Below are 16,643 nucleotides of genomic sequence, written 5' to 3'. Positions count from 1 at the left end.
TTTAACATTTCAACCGTCATAATACAGTACATAAAGTCGGTTATAAATTTTTATCAAGTACAAATAAATATATAAGAGCCCTTCTATACGAAATAATAATATTTTGCGTGCAAGTATAGGGTTATGTTATATTATGTTTTTATTTATTTCATTAAATAGTCGAGAACATGGACCACATGCTATATTACATTATTATGCCGTGTTTACACTATACGTCACCAAAATGACAATTCGCCGTTTTTCGAAAAATAGGAGACAAAATGAAAAAAATTTCACGAACTTTTCCAAATTGGTGATACAACACGTTTGTGTTTCTTTTATATACTGTACATATCTGTCATCTAATATTTCACGATTGAATTTGCAAACCATGATAAGTAAAACTAATTTTAGATCATGATTGCTGGATAATTGAATTACAAAATTGTTATTTTAACAATTTATATTACGTTTATTTAAGTATGATGGGTTAAATAATTATATACATTACAATCATTACATTAAGTATATTCAATTTTTTTAAATTCTATTAATGTAGAGTAGACGAACAACGGAACAACTATGGTATATTTTAAAGAATATAATAATATACATAACATTATACCATTTTTTGCGGCAAGTATCGACAGTGCAAAACGATATAGAGAAAAATAAGAAATCCAACTTTGGAGAATAGAGATAAACCAAAATATAGTTATATAAAAATATTAGAATCTACATAACTGAATAGAAACAGGAAACAGGAAATTATACAGTTAAATATATATTTATATTATATATCTTTAAAATGAGTATATTATATACTATTAGGTAGACAAAAATACTAAGTATAATGGCGCATTAGAAATTTAAAATATACCCACAAATTTGCGAGAAATGAGACTGTTTAAATAAATATATGTTTATAATATAACATTCAAAATTTTTTTAAGTGTTGATTTTCATTCGCGGTATCTAATAATAGATACTATTATACATATATATATATATATATTTATAAACGATAATAAAATTGTTCTACTTATTACTTTTTAAAAATCGTTTAAAGTAAAACATTTAGTTAAACGGAAGTTAATCTCTCAACCTATAGATAATATTTACACATTTAAATTATTACAAATTTTAATCATAAGTTCATAAATATGCCATACATTGCTAATCGTCGTATAATATACTCTGATAAATTAAAAAAAAAACCTTGTAGTATATAAGTTCTATATACTCATATGGACTATACATGACTGATATCTGATAGTTAATACAAGAATATATAAATAAAGGTAATATATATATAAATAAGAAGTAATATATATAAGAAGTTAGAGGGTTAGGTTTCACTAAAACTAAGTGTATGTGTTTTTTTTTTACAACAGAAGTGTTTGCGTAAAATTATATTGTAAATAAACTCCCATGGTCTTAAATGGTTTTTAAAAATATTTCTAACGATTGCATTATATGTACTATGTATAAGAACTAATAAGAGTGTAGGGTGAACTTGAATTGTTTTTAAAACGTTGACATAAAACACTTGATGCAATATGCACACTAAAAGGCTTTTGGCTAAACAAATTGTTTTCAAGAGTTATTTTTTTTTTTAACTCGAAAATCGAGATAGTCAACATAATACAAGTATTGTCAAATTTAACGAGAAGAGGGTAAAAAAACGCAAACAATACGATGTTAAATAATAGTAATAAAAAAAGCATTATTCTTAAAATAATATAATACATTTTTTTTATTTATTTATTATAAGCAGCTCTAACTGCTATAACCAGATACATTTCATGACTTTGCATATCGATTAATTTTACTCGGAAAATGTTTTAGATAAGATATCAATCAGATTCAAATAACCATTTCAGACCTTACACAGTTTTATTTTTCATATTTCTGACTATAAAATATATGTACAATTATTTTTTTATTATAGAGTAAATTATTGCAATGCATTTCTTTAGAATTCGCTATATAAACACGTAAACAATGATAAACAATATTTATAGGTAAAAGATATTTATAACCATAATTTAGTTTTTTAGTTAATGCTTTATAAGTTATAAGTTTTAAATAATAATTTATTTTATAGAGTTGACTATTACAAGTATTTTAAGGTTATTAAAAAATAGTCTGTTTTTCTTTAAATATTTGTAATACTTAAGGATCTTAAACAACATATTAAAAAGTAATTGAAATTTTGAAAACATATTGATTTTTAATATAAGTGTTTAATTGTTTTTTAATTTGTCCGTGTATTTAAATTAAATAAGATTCATTGAAATAAATAATAAAACAACGCCTAAATCATTTATACTTTATACTTTTTGGAAAATTATATTTTTAATTTTAACAATTTTGTATAGAAAATGCGCTATGGTATTTTGAAAAATGTATGTATGATAAATATATTACATATGGTCCAATACTATTGCATTATACCTATGCATCTTATAAAAAAAATAGACAATACAGTCTACAATATAACACAACAAAATCAAATTACTAATTTTAACTACACAAAATAATAAGATTGTGAATTTAATGCTAATGTTTGTTTTGTTATACTGTAGAAATTTATGTTTTTTTACGTTATCGCATTTATTAGGTCTTAGTAAAGTAGTAACAAAATTCTATTTTGTATACATTTTTATACTTCAATAATAATTATACTATTCCAACAATATTGAGAAAACTTAGTACATGCCTATTTAACTTAAATATTAAAGTTTTGTATAAAAAAAACCCTTTTCAGGTTGTAACTACAGGACGCAAATTATTTATTAGTATCTACCTATTGAGTATATATATTACAATGCGTCACACATTATAATCAACAATTAATGGATCCTGTAGACGAAAAGGTATTTCAAATTGTATATACGTGTATATTATCTATAAATTATAATGTACTTATATACAAGTTATAATGAACATATTCACGTGTATATGCGGTACATGTGTTACCCGGATATAGGGTGCCCCACTAGCGTTAAAACTTTTTTAAACCGATAGCATTGCTCGGAACTCCATCTGCAGCAGTCGTTACCCCGCCGCCTCAATCATCCCATCCCGGATAGTCCTTAAAAGCACCAACGGCCAACACTATTACACTTATTTAGACTACACGTGTACTCCCGCGGTATCCTTTATAGTATATTATATACCACCATGTTATAATATATTACGATACGTTAATGTGTTTTAAATTAATGTTTATTGTTATAAATTGTATGCAATATAATAATGTAGTGGTTTTCGAGTGGCAGTAAGCAAGTCAATAACGAATATTCAAATTATAATAAACTATAATTCGTTAAAGGCAATAGTATACTATAATATAGTTATATAATAAAATAATTACTCGATTTCAGTTGTATGGTTTTTCTAAAACAATTTTATAATCACAATAACCATTTTACATTTTAATTATTAATTTTTTTGTTTGTAAAATATAATCGTGCATCATAATGATGGTTTCAATCTTATATGCATAGAAAGTATTCAATATAGTTTGAGTACGTAATTATATTTAGACCACAGTGTATAATTATCTTAACGTAAAACATATCACAGACATTAATATTCATTACTTTGGAAAGTAATAATTTTTTTAAAAATATATTTTTTTTTACATAAATTGAAATCATTACAACATATTTGAAGGGAAAATGACATTTTACTAACATTTTTAATATCTTAATTTTTTTTTGAATGAATGAATGAATGACAATTTACTTTTAATTTTATACTCTAAGTTTCTAAAGCTCTAACCGCAAATTTGTTAAAAAATAAAATATAAAATCGTTCAAATTTCGTTTTTATTTATCAAAATTCTCTAAAAAATATTCAGTATTCTGCTTATAGGAAAATGAAATTAAAAATGTTCCTATGCTATTATGATTTAAAAAAAATAAAAGTTCAAATAACAAGAAAATATAATTATTTTAATATTTTTAAAAACGATGATCTTTTTTGAAATAATGAGTCTTATGTTCAAAAAAACTCATCACAGATCTAAATATTTATATATAGCCTTAAATAAATGTACCACCATACCTGTAACCGGAGGTATTGTGATAGTCGCGAGAACCAAACTGATATACGATCGACCGCGGGTTCCTGCACCTGGATTATTATATCCTGAAGCAGCCTGCGGTTACCTATATATTTGTTTACGCCCACAGTCATATAATCTTCTTGCACTGAACGAGATTTATGAGATCTACGAACGATTAATTTTTAATAATTGTTATACACGAACGTAATATGTATAAATAGGTACTCGTATAGGTTAGGTCCAGGTGTATCAGCAGTACACATGGGCGCCCGTCTGCATCTGCAGATTAAATCTATGACGAGGTGGAACCATGGCGTAAATAGATACAAACCAAACGAATCCAAGAAAATAATTTACGTTTAATTATTTTTAATGCTTGAATTAATTAATGATACTTACATAGTAAAATATTAATAAATTAGGAAATCTAGCATTGCTCTCCGCTGAGGCGAAACCTCTTATATTAGAGATTGCAAAAGAGCAAGAGTATATACACTTAACAAAACTTAACAACTATGTATTATAATAGGTGCCTATAATAAAGTAACTACTACCAAAAAAAAAACAAAAGTGTGGTTTTTAAAAATATATTAATTAATACATTAAATATTTAAATATGATAATAATGCATGTGTATGTTATCAACCAATCGCTAATTTTAAAATTATTTTAATTAGGTACATTTGTTAATTATTTGAATTCAATATGTCTGTTAGGATTAATCGAATTACGATTAGGGAATTATTAAATTATAATTTATTTTGATGTTAAATTATAATTTAATATTGAAACAAGTCTCGGGCCATCTGTCGTGGAATCTACGGTGGTATATCGTGCCACCCGGAGTCTCAGACATTATTAAGTATAATATTAATAATATATGTATAACGTATATAGGACATAGGTACACGATGGTATACACATTACACAGTACGATAGTATTACGCGGGTAACTACGACTTATTATATGTTACGGCGGCGTTGCGTTACCCTTGCACGCCCGTGATTCACCGACGAACGCCACGATAGACACCGAACATGAAAACACGTGTCATAAATTATTTTAATAAAAATATATAGTAGTAGCGTTATGTATATTACCCGCACCACGGCGTCTCGTATTATAATGCCACAGTAAATAAAAATTATAACCGTATATTATGTATAGGTACTGGGTAGGCATATAATATACGACCGATGCGTTATTGCAAAACGACCGATTTGTAATCGTAGTGCGGTTTAAATGCGGTCATTGTAGGGCCGTTCTATTATAACGCTAAACGCACAGCGTTTGCCCTAAATACCAACGGCCTGAACAATTAAACCGATTATCCAAAACGTTTAAGAGGAAGAGAAATAAAAAATTCAAGAACATTAAGTACAAGAATGACGTGATAATAATGTTTAATATTTGTTGTTTATTGATCGCGAAGACCGTTTGCAGAGCAATATAATCCAATTAAAAATTGGGTCTTAATTTAAAGTCCAGATTAAGGTTTTGAATAAAAAATGTTACCCGTACTCGCGGGTTGGATTGTAGATAGGTACCGATAAAAAATCTTAAATAAATAAATTTTATTATTTTAGACTACAAACGGTTCGTGTAATCGTATATCTATACTACCGGCACATAATGGAGCGTTTATTTTTTTTTATTGCAATGCTGTTCACAGCAAAGTGAATAGTGAAATAATAATAACAGTAATAATAATAACAACAACAATATCAATAATGGACGACGACGATGAAAACGAAAACTACTAAAAGGTGAACGGAAATTGCGACCCGACGACGTCTGAAAATGCGTCACATCTTTAACGGCCGCCGTGTATAATATAAAAATTATTATAATAAGTAATGACCGATCTCGCGGCGGTGAACGTTTAACTCGACGGCGACTACGGCCCGCGAAAACGCATCGCAGGCCGTAACAGTACTGTAGAAGTAGTAGTAGTAATAGTAGTAGTAGTAGTAGTAGTAGTAGTAGTAGTATTAGGAGTAGTAATAGTAAATGCAGTAGTAATAGTAATAGTATTAACCCAATATTATAGTACAATAACGCGGGCTGCGAAGCGGTTACGGTGCGGCGGCGGCGGCCTGCAGAGCGCGCGTCGGTTGTCGATTTCCCGCGCAAAACCGGTCGGGGCAACACTGTGCACCGGCCGCCCGCCCCGCCGGTCCGCCCCCGGGAACGATCGACACAGTCGAGCGCGCGCGCGACCGTTATCCAACCGACCGAATTTCAAATTCAAAATCGTCAACGACCGCCGAGCAGCAGCCGCCGTCTCGCCGTCGTCGTCCGCGCGAAAAACGTAACAGCTTGTATTTTTTTTTCCTTTAAAAAAAAAAATAAATATTTTCAAACCGTCGTTTTTCGCTGCTACCACCGCCGCCATCCGTCGACCGGCTCACGAGTCACGAAACACATAAACGCGCGGACTTGGTCGTGCAATTCTTTCGTCGTCACAGAGGCGCGAGCAAGTAACATACACACCACTAGCACACGGACTTACGACCATGGTGTTGTCGGACGTCAACGGAAACGGTAAGAAATCGGCGGCCGAACGGTGGCTAAGACAGCGCAACGGGCAGCGGGCATCGGCCGTCCGATGCATATTCGGGCCACCCGAGAAACGGGCCCATCTCATGGTGATCATGCGGAACGAGGCTGAAATGGAGCGAAAACGGATCGAGTTCGCGGCCCGGTACGAGCCGGTGGGCATGTCGCCGAGCGAGCGGCGCAACTTTTTCGCGGGACTGATCAAATCACCGCCGACGTCGTCGCATCATCATCATTACAACAACGGTAAGTAGACGGGCGTTAGGCACTGCGATAGTTGGCGCGATAATATGGCCGCCGCGCGTTCGGAGCTATAGACGTTGTTCTCGCCGAGTTACGGGCGCGTCGGCGCCGGCTGTTACGATATTCCGTGCGTTCGGGCGGGCAGACGAACGCGCGGGAAAAATCGGATCGTCCTCGTCGACCAGAAATCGGCGAAAGGCACGCGGTTTTACGTTTCAATGTATCATGCGATAATTCGTATTCGTAACAAATAAAAGTATTGTGTCGATCGACAATAATAAAATGCATATTGTTCATGACTCGCCGTACCCGCGTTTGGTGGTGTTGTCGATTTCGTGCGCTTTTAGACAGGTAGTAAATAATTTTTATTGAACTATTATTAATTGCTGTGATCGGTCGCAGCGCATCACGAAACGTTTTAACTAACAAAAACCGAACGTATACGATAAAAAAAAAAAAAATTATTTATCCGCGGATCGGCCGCTACAAACACGTGTTCTCGGTCCCTACACACCTGTTGCTGCATACGATCTTGTCCCTCCAAAAACCGTTTTGAGTTCCCGTCGTCGTCGAGAATCCGACAGTGGTAATTTTTTGTGCTCAGGCAGTATGTATGTGAATACAAAGCTCTGGCTATAGAGTCGCGCAAGGTTAGGTGTCGTCGTTGTCGTTGTATTACGTAAACGGTAAACACACGTATCGCGGCGTTCGAGGTTATTGTTATTTTTATTATTAATATGAAAAGTATTTTATTAAATAAATAAATAGTATTACATCCGATTGTGTGTGTGTGTGTGAGTGTGTGTATGTGTGCGAGCACGCGCGAGGTGAACCTTTAGCGATATAATAATCGCGATAACCACAAATAATAAAAAAAATTATCAATAAATCACCACTCACAAAGCGCGTTGAGCCGTGTCTATGGTTGAAGTTGGAAACGACAGGTCGGAAAAAATTGTTTTAAAAATGGAGGGAGATTGCGGTTGTACTCGTCCGAACGAACCACGGGCGTCGGCCCCGCGGCAGGTCCGCGTACGCCGTACATCGGTGGTAGCGTATGTAAGAACTGTAAGGCGTACGCACGTATTTTGCCGCCAAAACCTCTACGGTAGTCACCCGCCACATCTGCCCGGCTCGGTAATCCGACATGATCATAAATTATATTATAAATTATACATGTAGTATACAATACGATCTCCGTCGGGATCGAAGTAAAAAAAAAAAAAAATCCTTTTTTTATGATTTTAGGTTAGGTATAATAATGGTTGTGTGTGTGTGTCGGTAGGTCGGCGTCGACATGATGGTCGGGGGTGCGGCGGGGGCGAGGGTCGGTTGAAATTTTAAAATGCACGAGACGTGCGCCGCGCGTACAACGACGATCGATATATACGACCGGTATAATAACGCGCGTTTTTCATTCTTCGCGCTCGGCCGAAATCGAACGTGACACTTTTGAAAACCGGTATTTTTTTCGAAAAAACGTACGGCGACGAGACGACGTGTCATCGTGTCCGTAAACGGACGGCTGGAGTTTTTTCTCTCCTAAAACTATTGCGTACACATATACAACATAATACATGCCATCGTTATTTTTATTGTACACCCGGATAGTTTTCTCGTACCGGAGTCGCTGGAATAACATTAAAAGCACGCACACTGTTCATAACGTGTCCGCGGTGCACGTTTGTTTTTTTTTTTAAAAAAAACCTATCGACTTATACGGCGCACAGTAATTCAAGGCCTTTTTCATTGGCGGGGTGGTGATGATGAGTGATATATATATATATATGTGTGTGTGTGTGTGTGTGTGTGTGTGTGTGTACATAATGTATACGAGTGAATCGACGCGAAAGCGAATGAGACGTACGCGGTGACAAAAAATTGGCGGGAAACTTGTGCGTAGCACGCGCTCCGCGTAAAAAACCGAATGCGAATGTAACAACGGCGATGTCGAAGGAATAAAAAGCGTCACCGACTAAAAGGGGAAATCTGCGGAGAAAAAAAAAATCATATTCAAAACGGGTTTTAGACGGCGCGCGGCCAAAAAACACTAATCGGCGGAGCGGCGTGTCCCTGTCGCGTCGCCGATATCACACGCGGCCGCGCGCGGAGAATGTCTCCGCCAAGGCCGTTTAATAATGCGCCGGCGACACGGCAGCTACCGTTTCGTCGGTGCGCGCGCGCTCGTAAATAAAAATTGGGCGGGAAAAACTCGACGTACGCTCGTGTAGAATATTATTATGTTTTATGATCGGTCGTCGCGTATACACCTTCTCCACGCGATCGACGCAGCTCGTAATAAGGCGTATTATTATTATGATTATTATTACTATTATTTTCGACGAGTTTTTTTTTCCTACCTGCCGCCGACCTACGCCTCCCTCACCACCGTATACCGCGCACACCGTCTCATCTAGATTACAGCGAGAGAGAAAGACGGAGCGCGTGCGCGCGCGCGTATAATGTTTGAATTATCGTTTTATTTTTTTTTTTTTTTTAATTTTTATGTATTTCGGTTTTTTTTCATTCTGTTCGACGAGATAAAAAAAAAAAATTTAAAAAAAGACGTCGACCGGTTTACGTTTTGTGGAAAACGAAAATAATACTAAACATTATCATATTAATATGCGCTCTTACCGATGTGTGCATACTAATAATTATTATTATGAACATTACGACAACGACGACCGTCGTTGCGGTGACGAAACAAACTGTTGGGTTTCAACGCAATCAAAATACTCGATCGGTGGCGGATTTCCTCGTATTGCGCACGACTGCCATGTTAATGATATATTGGTTTAAAAAAAAAATAATGAACATTATTATGTTATTTTACGATTATATTATAATTATTATTATGTGATACTGTTATCGAGCAGTTTTCTCTCTCCTATTCGGTACGCGAGTTGATGTGTTGCGCACGTGATAAATTTTTTTTTTATTATTCCGTTTGCGCGTCGTCGCCGTTATCTGTAGCAGCCGCGGTCGTTCTCCGCCGATTATTATTATTTATTACGTCTAATATATATGTGTATAATATTTTTTGACATGTATTATAGTACATACTAATATTAATAATTATGATTGTGCTATACTTGTATCGTGTATAATTTTTTTCACGATGATACGTTTTTTTCCGGTTGTAACACGTTGTCGTTTTCCAGATAAACAATCTGATTTGGATTCTCGGAATTGGACGGTCGACGACGACGACCTATCGGTCTGTTGTGTATTATTGTTACTTTTTTTTTATCATAGACAAAATAATAATTGGTCGTTTAACCTTGAAAAACAATAATACAACATAATGGCCTGTTTTGAACCGCGGGTCTTTGTAGCTTGTTCTAGAAAACGTTCGTTTCCGCGCTCCGCCGTCCCTCGCCTATATTATAGTATTTTGTCATCGTGCGCACCATTAAAAAAAAAAAAAATTAATATTTCGACCGATCGTCATCACGACTATAGTACAGTAATATTATGTACAGTTTTCGCTTTACTCTTTCTCTACAGCCGTTTGATATTATCGTTCCGATTTCAGGCGCACCGAATTTCCAAATTTTTTCCTACATAATTACACCGCGACGTCGTAATTACACGCACAATTTGTCCGGCTCGCGCGCCTAATATATCTAATGTACGTTATTCTCATCGTCCTGTGACGCAATCGATATTGTCGATAATCGTTCGCAATGATAGTAGTAATGTATAACATGATGTGCACCCAACAATGGAAGTAGGATACGAGGAAACCGGCTGCCGGACCAAAATGCCGAATTATTCGTTTCGATGGGTTTCTTTTATCTCCCCGTACAATCGTATTTATCGCAGTGGCTTCTCTTATTGGCCGGGCAAAACGAAAAAAAAAATAGACAAAAGGTTATAGCCGTCACAAAGGTCTAGGTCATAGATAAACGTTTTGTTGTTACGCCGAATGCCGATGCTGCGCCTAACAACTGCTCCGTTTCCTCGCCGAATTCACTAGATATATCGTTTAAGGTCCCTCCTAATCCGCTAAGTACTTGGGTGTAATATAATATGTTTATGATATACATATCATATTATATTATTTTTTATTATGTGCGAATGTAATACGTGATGCGATTCCAAAGAGAAAAATCAATCGTGTACCTCTTTGAGAGGGTTGGTGGTGAAGGGCAAAGTAGTTGCGAGACTTTTTATTTCAACTGTCCCGTTTCAGAGAGACGTATCACGTCTGCGAATTGATGTATATATCCATCCCCGATAATGCGTTTCGTTCGGAAACACAATGGCGAAATGCACGTCGTTCCCTATATACAGTATACACTGCAAGTGCAGTGTATGTGTGTGTGTGTGTTTTATCTAACACTCGCTCGCGCATATAACCTGTTGCCACAGAGGACAAAAGATAAAAAAAAAAATAATAAATAAGTAAACATCCATATCCTTCTCACAAGGATTTAGTTAAGAAAAAAAATTTGCAGATGGTGAACGCATACACACACACGTATACATACACTGTACAACAGGTGGTTAATTTGCAGTCGAGCAGCTGCTGCTGCCGCGGAGGACATTAAAAACGAGTAGATTTTTTTTCTCGCCCACCGTTTCTTTTCCGTCGTATGTTACGCGTGCACTGCACATAGTATATATCATGATATATAATACACAGCGTGTTTCCTGAGTTTGCGGATGTGCTCACCGCAGAACACGCATCATTAGGATTAGGTCATCTCCGCGATTCTTGGTACATGCACACGCGTATAGTTTTTTCGTGTTTCCGTTAAGTCATATTTTTAAATCCGGTATCCATTTGGTTTAATTAAATAAGATTATACGCGATACTTTAATTTTCTATTTAAAAACCTAATGCAATAAATATATAGGTATATTATGTTTACAACGAGCGTCAAACACTGATAGTTTGTCCCTATAGCTGGACACTTTGCAAATTGTCTTGCAGGGATCGTGTTTGAATGTTAAAGACGTTTAAGTCTTCAGATTTGTTTAATTAGATGCACTCGAAAATGCATTTTATGTCATTTATTGAATTTTAAATGATTTTATCTATCTCTCGACTATCCCGTAGTCAGTTTTCACACAGTTGATTGCAGCAGACTGGGGATCTTAGTCGGTTGTTGTGAATTCCTCGTAGATTTTTAGAACTAGATGATCAATATCAGTTTCTGCTGTTTTTGTTTGGTGCAAGATTACAACAACATAATTATATCAAATGTCTTATCTAACACTTGATGAAAACGATGTATATGGAAGAATGATTAAATCACCACTGTCGTGTAATAATACTTATAACTTCATATGTATATATTTATAGATCGTTTTTGACGAATGTAAAGACATTATGCAATTGTGTATAAAATAATATTATAGTATAGATAATATATACGATATCGATGAATAATTTATAGTATTGTATATGTATAAGTTGACTTCATATCCCGGGTTCTTATAACTAACCTAGCTGTACTATATGCACCTATATATACCTATATTCCGATATAACATACAAGTGTTTGTTTTACTGTTAAAATTTATCATACCTTCTTTTTGGAGCCGTTAAAGGTTTTTTGTATTACAATTTAAACATTAACGTTTTGATGATGTGTTTTATTTTTTTTACAATTTCTTTAGACATCAGAAAAAAGTTTCAGTTTTCTGTTAAATAAATAATTTGTACAATATATTATTATTATGACCGTAAATATTAAAAGCATAGTGAATTAAGACAGTTCGAATTTTTGTTTTACGAGGTTCCGTCACTTGGAAAGTAAAAGATAAATTTATGACAGTTTTTTTTATAAACTTTGTTAATATAATAATAATAATCGTGTGTAAATAATTGTGTTCTTTTCTCTAACGTTATTATAACATCTAACTGAATGTTAAAAAAAGTGGTATTATATTTACAATATAATATTTTTAATGTATTTTTTGAAGAAAAAAAATTGTTAACAATCAAAACGTCAACAAGCAGTGTGCATCGTAATAATAATAACTCTTGTAACAACATATCACGCACATTTTTTTCTCTCCATATTATCTATATGCGTAAATACGATTTTACATATTATTATTGTACGCATTATTATAATAATGTTGTACAATTATAATAACTTCTTATCGAAAAAGAGCAGAGATAAACCAATATATGCATAAGCACACGTGCATATATATAATAACTTAATATAATATACGTACCATAGGAGAAAAAATTCTTTTCTATACAAAACTATATCATAATTTATTATTATGTATTAATATCGATAGACTATGGTAAAATGTTCCAAGTCCAAAGTACGTGATACTTCAATAACGGAGAATCGCCGTCAACGTGTATCGTAAATACATCAGATGGTTCAGAGTGTTCAGACGTTTAAATCGCACGAGTGTACACTACAAGTATCGTAATGTCAAGGTTTAAGCCGACTAAAATGAACCAACAACGTGTGCTCTAACGCGGAAACCGCCAATTTTGTGGTTTATCAATGATTCCGTCGGCGTATAAGTAACACGTTGTAATTTACGGTACCCAACGAATAAAACAAAGCTGTTGATAAACTACTATTATAATATAGGCCGGCTAGTACGTTGTCATCCGCTCAGCTATTTATTATTATTGTCATCGTGAATTATTTTGCATTACGATAATATTAGACCTATTGATAATATCAATAACAATTATATATTTTTTACGGTTATTCATTATATTATATATAAATATATATATATCATGTCATAAAATGTAATATAATATAATATCCTTATCACGGCTGAAACATTGATGGCTTTTAAACTCTAAATCTTCGTCATCCGCTGTTGTAATATTCTATTAGAAAATATAACTGAGCCATAAATTTAGACGCGGTAAACGGGCACATTTATTTATTTATCGCTTGCGTTTATGAAGCGGTTAAATATTTATCATGACACGCCGCCACCGTCCCTCTTTTATTCAACTATATAGATTTCGGCGGTGTCCTAAGTCCAAATCCGAAAGTATATAGTGCGCGTAGTATTTATCATTCGCAAATATTCAAATCTTGTGTCCTAGACAATAGTTTATACAAAGTCCGAAAATAATAAATGCCAAGGAAAAATTATATACTTCTAATGCGCGTATGGTAATTAAATTATAATTATATTATAAACAAAATGTCCGCACTCCGTATTTCACATAAATGGAGCTATCAAAGTAAATAATTATTGCTCTAAAAATATAAATTATAAATTACTCTAAACTATTTGATCGGTCGAAATTATAGACCAAACAGTAAAACGTACATATTATAATTATCTTTTTATTCGAAATAGGTACATAGGTACAAATAGGTCGCGTTATTATTTTTAATTACTAGTTTTAAATTTGAACAAAAAAACAAACAAATTCTATGTTTGAACAAAATTTTGCAAAATAACTGCAGACTATCATCGTGTTATAGCAAAATTAATTTGTGTACATCCTACTCTTTACGTTTATACACTCCAAAATGTTCCCATACCATATTCTTAAAATAAATTGTTCTTCTTAATTAAATGTAATGTGTTTTTTGATTTCAGAACATAGTACAAAAAATTTGAAAGGCGATAATCGCAATCACCACTACCAACAACAACAACAACAACACCATCATCACTATTACCAGCAACAAAAGCAGCAAAAGAACAATAGTTTCAATCAACCACCCGACGACGAAAGAAATTGACTACGAAATTGACCAACTATTGTGCGTGATGGGGGGGATGTATCATAAATCGTAATCGATATTATAATATATTGTGTAACATTGTACCTAAATCGCAACGATCTCTAGCCCCACAACTCGTACAACTACAGAAAAGACCATTTGTCCGTTTCCTTCTACATCTGTCTACGTTATGAATCGTCTCATTTGCTACACGAAATCCGCGCGTAATTAAGGTTTTTGGGTGTATAATCGGGTTATTAATATTAAAAGTGTATTAATTTTTTATTTCATTTTCGTTCCGTTCAAAGTGTTCGTGGCGTATGGTTTCACGTTTGCTAACGACCACTTTGTACCTATTATATTTTAATACCTATAATAATATTGTTTAGACTTATTGAAACTTGACGCTCACTACGGGTCCACAACGTAATTTATTGTAACAGAGTACTCATATTATTTTTATTTTTATTAAATTATATTATTTGCGTGTTGTTGTCCGAGTTTTACACTCACAATACATGATGCTCGAGTATGCATGTAAAATAAATATTACGTTATATTAATGCGAGTATTAAGAAGAAAAAAAAGAGAAAACATTCGACACATAAATATTTGTACAACTTAACAATCGTCCTGAGTAGTGTTTGTGTGTGTAACAACGTACGTAATAATTATTTACTCCTGCATCTATACGAACTCAGATAGAAAAGGTCAATAAAACTATAACAAACAACTCGGTTCAACTATAGATTCGAATAATAATCGTAAAATCATTTAATTTTATTTCGTTGTACTCTTTTTTTTATTTTTATCGTCTCGTCTTCGTGTACTGTCATCGCTAGGCCAAAAACGCTGAGATTTTACATATATATTTAATTTATATAAATTTTTAAACACATTTACTCCCTTTTTTCTCTCTTTTAAAATGTATTCATCACCAGATACTCAATCGCAGCTATATATGACTATATATATTAGCTGTTAAAGAAATATTATATGCAATATAAATGCTAGTCCAATTTGTTACGGTGAGAAAAAATATTTATGCGTTATTAAAATAATGTATATTAAACATATACATTAATGAGATTATTATATATTTATTTACAAATATTATTATTATTTTATTATTATTATTATATATTTTTTTTTCTAATCAATAAATTAGCGATTTTAATATGCATATATTTATATAGATACCTATTATTATTTTATATGGTTATTTACTTGATATATTAATATCATATACGGCCATAATTGACATTTTTTATTACACATGAACACTGATTTGTATTTGTGACACATTAACTATTATTATTATTATTTTAATTTTGACTATTTTAAATATTTAAATTATTATTAAAACTTAGACGATATTGATGATATATTTAGATTATAAGTAGTATATATTTATAGAAAGTAGTGTGTAGAAAAATAATATAACACGCGGAAAGTGTCATTGAGAATTATATTATTATATATTACATACGTTGGTGTTTGACGAAAAAATATATTAACAACTTTTTGTGTTTTTAATTGTTCGTTTTGTTAATAGTACATTTCTACAGTACGTTGTACTAGCGCCAGAGACGTTTCCCTAGAGAGTAGTTTTCCCGCCGAAAGTTGGTCGCCGTACTGACATTTTTTTTCCGATTGTACGACCGTGTGACTCATAAGTCGCGCTTGTGAAGAAGATAAAAAACAGTGTTATACATGTGTGTGTGTGTGTGTATGATTAACCGAGGGTCGGATGCGTTTCCGCGAGTATAGGGACTAAGAAAAAGAAGAAGCAGCAGCGGGTACGCGGCGTACGAGGCTCAACGTGTGTACACAAAAGAAAAAACACCTTCACGCCCGTATTTTATCATTTTTTTTTTTTTTACGTCAGCGGAGGAAGTGCGGACGCGGCGTGTCTTATATACTATAAACTAGGTGTATATACACGTGCAGTGCACGTTTGTGAAAATAATAATAAATGTATAAGTTAAAGAAATATATAAACCGACTACAATGGGTCGCCTTCTCTATCCGTGTGCATTCGGGGAGATGACAAAACACATGACGTCCGCATCCGGTAGTACGCGCGCCCGTTATGTGTGTG

General features: G+C 33.5%; 1 protein-coding gene across 1 annotated transcript; it reads left to right on the top strand.

Annotated features, from left to right (window-relative positions):
* Window positions 1-6,267: 6,267 nt before the first annotated feature.
* On the top strand, window positions 6,268-15,618 carry LOC113561174 (transcription factor MYB120-like). Its single transcript, XM_026967447.1, has 2 exons — window positions 6,268-6,860; window positions 14,415-15,618. The coding sequence occupies exons 1-2, from the start codon at window positions 6,572-6,574 to the stop codon at window positions 14,558-14,560; spliced, it is 435 nt and encodes a 144-aa protein (XP_026823248.1). The 5' UTR covers window positions 6,268-6,571; the 3' UTR covers window positions 14,561-15,618.
* The last annotated feature ends 1,025 nt before the right edge of the window (window positions 15,619-16,643 follow it).

The sequence above is a fragment of the Rhopalosiphum maidis genome, chromosome 4 (assembly GCF_003676215.2).
Source record: "Rhopalosiphum maidis isolate BTI-1 chromosome 4, ASM367621v3, whole genome shotgun sequence".
Taxonomy (NCBI): domain Eukaryota; kingdom Metazoa; phylum Arthropoda; class Insecta; order Hemiptera; family Aphididae; genus Rhopalosiphum; species Rhopalosiphum maidis.
The sequence above is the reverse complement of the archived record's forward strand: the minus strand, read 5'-3'. Positions and strand labels throughout refer to the sequence as shown.